Source organism: Mangifera indica, chromosome 14 (genome assembly GCF_011075055.1).
Source record: "Mangifera indica cultivar Alphonso chromosome 14, CATAS_Mindica_2.1, whole genome shotgun sequence".
In the NCBI taxonomy this organism is placed as follows: Eukaryota; Viridiplantae; Streptophyta; class Magnoliopsida; order Sapindales; family Anacardiaceae; genus Mangifera; species Mangifera indica.
The window spans coordinates 4,845,916-4,853,683 of record NC_058150.1 but is presented as its reverse complement, the minus strand read 5'-3'; the positions used below and the strand labels follow the sequence as shown (position 1 = coordinate 4,853,683).

Below are 7,768 nucleotides of genomic sequence, written 5' to 3'. Positions count from 1 at the left end.
AAAACAACGTCGTTTTGTATCAAAATTTTTAATTGAAAAATTTGACGAGTAATTAGAACTCGACTAAATAGGACTGACTCGTTTTGCTCTCGTTCGAATTGAGCCCAAGCTCAAACAGACTCGACTCGAATCTAGCCTTAGATAAAACTATATAAACATTAGTGTTATCATATAATTAAATCTTGCATTCCCCCACTCTCCCTAGCAGCCTACTCACAGTTTAACATGGTCAGTCAGGTAAGGCTAGCTGCCCGACGCACAGCCCTGTCATAAAACACAAGCAATAGAAGTTTATCAACTGCTTAGTGTCACTGAACAAACAAATTCAGACAAGAATAAAATCCGGTAAAAGTTTTTCTCAACTTCGGGTTGCCATCTCACTAGTAAAAGGTGAGGTCAGTAAATTAAAGGACTACATTGGAGGTAATAATATGTACAAACCCGAATGCCTAAATTACATAATAGCCCAAAAATTAATTATTGCCAGGGCTACTGACAACCCATAAACAATTTCCCCTCTATTTTTCCATAATTTGAAGAGCCGATATCATTAGAATGGATGCTACACGAAATCAACATTTCTCAAGTTCTAATAACTGGACCCCTGTACAGCCCTCTCCAAATCACAAAGTCTTCTGGGAGTTGAAACTCTTCTAACCAAGTAACTTCTGAGACTGTCACCCCGTTCACTTCAATTTCACCTTCATTTAATCGACAAGGATTAATATAATAATAATAAAATCTTATACAATATGATACATTAATGCCATCAGTGAAAGCCATAATTTTAAGGTAATAGCAATCTATTATATATAGCCATGATTGTTACCAGGAAGATCCCTTCTGGGAGACCTCTGAAAATAAGTGCAATGCCGTCCATGATCTGAAGAGTAAGGAGGGGAGAGGATATCAAAGATAGCACAGGGAGTTATAGCTTTGAAACAATGTATGTTCCCTCCACTCGTGGGATAAAGAGATGTTGCCCCACAGGGAGATGTCATCTCAAGATCCTTAACAATCTTTGCAGGTCTTGCTGCAAACCACCAATCATAACAAATATAAGTAGCCAAAATTAAAAGATTATATATCTGTAGCCATCCATCTTGTGGAGACGGTGAGAGGAGCTCAATTGAGAAAAATAAAGCAAACTCACATTAAATGAAATGATATATCCATCGAATAAAAAAATTTAATGGTACCACCAGGCTCACAAGAAGTCTTTCCTGTAAATATTTGTGCGTCCTTATGTATTGAAACATCAATCAAATTATCACAAACTTCAAATATTCCTCTTCATGAATAATGTTAAAAAATTTGTCTTCCTATAAATTTCATCACATATATAAGTAAACGCCAAAATCATCCAATACTATTTCTTAAATCAAACAACTGGAATAGAAGAATTCAATACTAAAATTAATTTTTACAAAAAATAAAATAAAATTACACTAGATAGAAAAAATAACAGCAATAATAAATTAGTGCTAAGTGAATTAACATTAGCATGTCCTCAAACTGAAGACAAAATAGGGTCCATGCCAAAGGTGATTCTTGCACATAACAGGAGATTTAAATGCCAAATCAAAATTCAAATTGACCAAAACTTTTAACAGCAGAAAACAAGTAACTTGAATTATATATCCAGCCAGTTGAATGAAAAAATCTTAAAACATTCTCAACTATGTGTTAATAAAAGAAATATGTAGAACGTAAAGAGTTTCAACAATCTAGACTCTTTGAAAGCCATTTTCCCCACATTAACTTCCTTAAAAATATTCCAATGAAAAGCAGAATCTTATAACAAAGACATTAAAATTTATATTGTCTTCCCTTCATAGGCTCAAATGAAAAGCCGAATCTTATACTACCAAAAGATAACTGTATCTATATTGTATTCCCTTCATAGGCTCCCTCAGCTGTTCACACAGTAAAGATTGTACAGGAATTTTGTATGAACTGCTATAGCACATCTAGAGTTATATTCACTTATGTTTTTTAACCCCACACCACAACCCAGGGCCCCAACTATAGTTCTGCAAATCTAAAGACTTGTATGATACTCTACAAGCTAAAAAGCTGGCACTCATAACTAGAATCACTACTCACACTTAAAAAGCTTTCAATCTCCTATGCAAGGGTCATATACTGATATAAGAACACTTACAATGTATCAATTTTCAAAATAACAATGTGTTTAATAAATAAATAAGTCAATTTGTAATCTTAAAGGCAAGGAATGGATAAAGTTTCTAATGAAATATCATCTGTCTTAATTATCCATGTCTAAACACAGTTAGAAGAAAAATATCGCAAAGAGAAGACTTCAGACTTTCCATTCAACTACGCAATATAAATCAGGTGAGAATCAGTTGACATCTTAATGACTAAAGCAAATACTGGTGCGGCACTAGAAAATGAGAACTGCAACAGTAATAAATCATTTGATGTTCTGTGGGCTACTTTAGGTCAACTCCGGCATCAGTAAATGTTGTATGATCAAGTTTAAGCCCTGGGCACATACAGATGCCATACTTTCCAAAATTGAAGGCCCAAAGAACAATTAAGGTATAGCTCCAAAATTAGTATTTCAATAAAAAATTGCAAATCATTTTCTGTCAAATTGACATTTAGCAGTTGAATGTCAGCCAAACACACTAAAAATATCACCCATCCTAACAAGTACAAGGATTCAATTTGCCTATCTACCCCACAGAAGGTCCTATCCATGGCTTCTGACATCTCCCAGCTATCTATCTACCCTTTGGCTTCCCATATTGCGTATTAATTTAAAGAAAAAAATAATTATAATAATAATGCCATTCCCCATCAGAAGTCAAGCAACTTGATAAGCAGAACATTAGATTAGGAATTATACAACATTTGCAAATCAAACCATATACATATTATCATGACAAAAACTCAAAAATCCTTCCATGATCAATTAACGAAAGAGCAGCAGATCTAAAAATATAAGCAGGTTTCTAGGTTTAGACATACAGAATTTTCATGTCATCAACACAATTACACCTAACAAAACAAATAACTATGTGCCATTAAGAAATAAATGCTCAACACACAGAGTGCAACTTAAGCTCTAAAAACAGGGGCATGGTCTTGTGTATTGTTTACAGGCACAAGAAGACTAACATAAGCAATTACAGTGGGAGAGACAATGTACCATAAGAACATACCTTGCATTAAGAAATAAATGTTCAACACACAGAGCGCAACTTAAGTTCTAAAACCATGGGCATGGTCTTGCATATTGTTCACAGGCACAAGAAGACTAACATAATCAATTGCGGTGGAAGAGAGAATGTACCATAAGAACATACCTTGCATTGGATCAGCAGGCTCAGGCAAATCAAGCCAATCATAGGACTTGACATGTAATGAACCGTAGACAAGCTTGCTCAAAACCGTCATTCCAGGATGATTATGGAGGGGTATGACTGACGAAGGTGCCATGCAGAAAATTCCTATCTAGGGAAAAAAAGAATAAAGGATATAGAAAAATGGATCTCCTTAAGTCAGTTTCAAGTTTCACAATTTTACTGGTAATAGCGAAAAAAATAGTTGCTTTTGTTTAGATCTACAAAAATTGCAAACACAAAGTATAACTTCCAGCTTAGAAATACAAATGTGACTAAGTGAAGGAAGTTTGCAGCCTGTGCTTACAGAGAAACTGTCGCACTCGTGTAGATGCAAGTATTTGATTGGTGCCAAAGATTGACGCCTCCCATTACGTTCAGGCATAGAACCTGGCCAATTACGTACCAACTGTGCCTCCTGTTCGAGGCCAACATCAGAAGGCTTGATTTTATCTGAAGTAAAATTTTATCTGGGGTTAAAAAGTGCAAACTAACAGGAAAATAAACAGATGCTGACAGCAAAGACTTAGAAATTTAATGTCAGCATAAACATTGGAGGCAAAAATTAGAACTTTCATACATATATACATATAAATACACACACACACACACACACACACGTATGTATATCTAGTAATTTCACAAAACTGACAAGACTATATAATGCAGTGTGAAAATAGGTTACACACATTAATCTAAATTCATTGCACAATTAATCTGTCAAGACCTTGCCAACCAATGGATTGAAAGATGGTATCACAATAGAAGCATAAGCAGATATTATAAGAAAACAATAGATAAATATATAATAGATAAAAGCAAGCAACACAATGCTCAGAGAGGAAGCTATAATGCACATTCATCAAACACGTAACAAAGACTAGCCTTTCTTATCATACTTTAGAAAATAACTACTTTTAACTAATTCCTACAATAAGCTAAAGAACTCACAACTGAAGTTATCTCATAAAGATTATCAAAAGACAACTCTCAGCAAAATGAGCAGTGGAATTTAGCACAAACTCCACATTCAACTTATATGTACCCATGGTAAGTTACACATGGATTACCAATGTAAATGATTGATGGAGCTACATCAATACATATTCAGTGACATTCAAATGAACCCATCTGCCCAACCAAATCATCAAATTTTGTCCAAAATGTAATAAAAACTTGACTATGTCACATAGACTACTTTCTCATCCAGCTGGGTGATTATTTTGAAAATCAATTAAGACTATGTCACATGCACATTCCAAGAATAAAAAACTTACTAAATTTTAATATAAATTTATCTAAGCATTCTAGATTGAAAAAATCTCATAAGTTAACAAATAATAACACGATAAACAGGCAGTTATCAATACCTAACATAGTTCGAACTTTGTCCAGGGCTTCTTCAGAAACTGGCCCATTTGGCGAGAACGATGCTTTGCAAGTATTGTAAAGTCTCTGTATGTAATATGGCATGATGCGAAGACGATACCAACTTAACTGAACTAGTTACAGAAAGCCGATAGTGCCTTTTCTAGAAACTCACTAGCCGAAATTACGATAAATATGCAATTGAATACTTTCCTCTTAATTGGCGAACCAAATCGAAGGGAATAGATCTGCTTGACACTTATCTCATCCCTCTTTGCCAATCTTAATAAAAACAAACAAACAAACGAAACACTAATTAAATAATTCCAGTGCATTTCTCATAAAATTAACTAAAGAAATTTGACATAAACCATGAAACTTCTAGAACACTCCGATAAAAAATATTGCAGTGAATTAATCAATTCTTTCTATTCAAGTTCCTCCACAATCAAAACTAAAAGAAGTTGGTAAGATAGAGAAATTAAATGTAATTTCCCGAAACAAAAGCTGTTTAGATATGATCGAAGGGATTTTAAATAGGAATAGAAGAAATTTTGAAATAAAGCAGTTTGCAGAAACGAGGAGGCTTATCAGATCGATAGAAAATAGAATTAAAAAAAAAAAAAAAGTGAGAAATGAGAAGGAGATAGTGCGTATGATAGCATACCTGGGGTGCGCATGATTAATAGAACGCACAGGAAGAGGGACTGAGATGATGAAGAGGATCAGAATTAAAGAGAGGATCGATGCACGTTGAAGGCAAAGGATTTTGAATACGTCACTGACGGTCTTTTACGCTGGGCCTTTTGGGCTCGGGCTCAGCCCAAGTCGTTCTGTTGACCACTTAACAGTCACTTTGGCCCCTTTTCCCACATTAAATTACGATTATACCCTTCATTCATTTTCCTTATATTATCAATGAGTGTGAATCTTTTAAAACTGATGTAATTGAAAGGGAAAATGCAGAAGAAATAAACTTACAGCTTAAGGTTTTTTAGTGATTGTCGATAATTTTATTTATTATTCTTCTACTAATTCTCTGGTGAAAAAAAGGTAATCAAAGGTATTATTGAAATATTTAAACACGATCAAATTAGACATACCCAAAATATAATCTGAATGTTTTTTTATGTTGAAGCCGATTTGGTGATGATCTAGAATCCGATTATTACTTTTTTACAACCCAATTTACATTACACTTATTGTCAATTTCTATGTTTTATCTTATGTAAAAACATAAAGCAAAAGGAGGAGAGAGTTTTTTCTTTTGTGTTTGTTTTCTACGTGGGGTTATTTAGGAACAGTAGTTTTAAAGCTTTAAATATCGTCCTAACTACCATCAACCTTTATTAATTGTCATGAGTTGGGTAATTTATGATGGTTGGACCATACCCAATAAATATGTAAATGATGAAAATAAAAATGGGAATATTAAAGCTAAATTATCATCTAACTTTTTGGGGTAAACGTATATAGTTTCATCATGAAGCCCCACCCATTGCACACTTCAATTGGCTAAAAATAATAATCTATATTCATTCAATTGATAATTTGAAGTTGGGTCAGGGTTTATCATTAATTGATGAACTTACAAAAGGTTGATTGGGCAGAATGAGTGTAGTGATGTGTAAAAAAGTAGGTGTAACTAGAATTGTTGGGTACTTTGCGTTGCAATTGATTTCTAATCAAAATCATCTTTGATTCTTGGTTTTGGTTTCGATTTTATGAGTTCTAGTTTCACACCACTATAAGTAACCACAATTAATACGAGAATGAGATTCGAACCTAATTAAGTATCTTTTCTTTAAAAAAAAATTCAACTTCTCTTTTTTGTCTTTCTGAACTTGTTGTAAGTGTTCATTTTCCTTTCAATGCATATTCTTTACACGTATACTTCTATTATCTTATAAACACTTTCAAGCAATCACGTTGTCATAAAGAAGCTAACTAAAGGTCGGTTTATCTGTATTATCAGTAGGTGTGATGAACAATCACTATACAATTACTCTAACAGTTTTAAGTCTTTTGATCCACAATTCATTATCATAAGCTCAAGAGAGAGATTAAAAAGGAACAAAAGCATTTGATCTCTTATCAACTAAGCTCACATCAGACTTCTCATTATAGTCATGTTAGGATTATCATTATGACACTATGATTTTTTATGCACCCCTGGGGGGCATTTGGCCTTATTAGTAAGTTGAATTACATTAAAAACTTTTATATATTCAATTCAAATATACTCTTATAGTAGTGGATAACATAATTGATTAACTAATTTAATACATCACTATTGTAACCCATGTTGTGTATGACTCAAAATTATGTGTATCAATTGTTGATAAGAAATCCCAACAATGAGGAGAACATTTCTTGAATTAATTTATTAATTTATTTATTGAAATATAAAGTTTTAATAATGGATTTTATCTTCTTCCACCAAAAAATTTTTATTAGGGGATGTTTGGTTGAGGGTAATTTTTTATTATTTTAGTAATACATTTTTTATTATTGGCATTATCTTATTCGGTTTATTAGATAATAAAAAAATATGATAATATTTTATTATTAAGAATAATGTAACCGTTAATACTAAAGTAATTTGATTATCACTCTAATTTAAGTATTTTACTTAAATATTAATAGTACAATCTTAATTTTGTTATAATTTTAGTATTAATTATTAATTTTTAAGATAGTAATACTCGCATTTTTATTTAAAGTAATAAGTATCATGAAAAATATTTTAATAATAAGATAACAATTTTAAAAAAATTAATTAATTAATTAATTTAATGATTTGATAATATAAAAAATTCTAATAAATTATTAAGACGAAAAATATTTTAAAGAATACACAAAACATTAGTTTAATCAAACACAATACTAATTTATTTTTAATAATTTTTTAAAGGTATTTAAATAAAATAATATTTTATCAATATCAACTGAAAACACAATAATTATTCCATAAAACTATATATATAAACTTTTAGTACATAATTTAGTTACACGGATAGTATATTATT

At 31.9% G+C, this 7,768-nt stretch overlaps 1 protein-coding gene across 1 annotated transcript; it reads right to left on the bottom strand.

Annotated features, from left to right (window-relative positions):
• Nucleotides 1–341: 341 nt before the first annotated feature.
• LOC123196801 (plant cysteine oxidase 5-like) lies at nt 342–5,507 on the bottom strand. Its single transcript, XM_044610928.1, has 6 exons — nt 5,407–5,507; nt 4,742–5,021; nt 3,679–3,824; nt 3,336–3,483; nt 830–1,033; nt 342–701 (listed from the first exon to the last, which is right to left on the bottom strand). The coding sequence occupies exons 2-6, from the start codon at nt 4,842–4,844 to the stop codon at nt 583–585; spliced, it is 720 nt and encodes a 239-aa protein (XP_044466863.1). The 5' UTR covers nt 4,845–5,021; nt 5,407–5,507; the 3' UTR covers nt 342–582.
• Between the last annotated feature and the right edge of the window lie 2,261 nt (nt 5,508–7,768).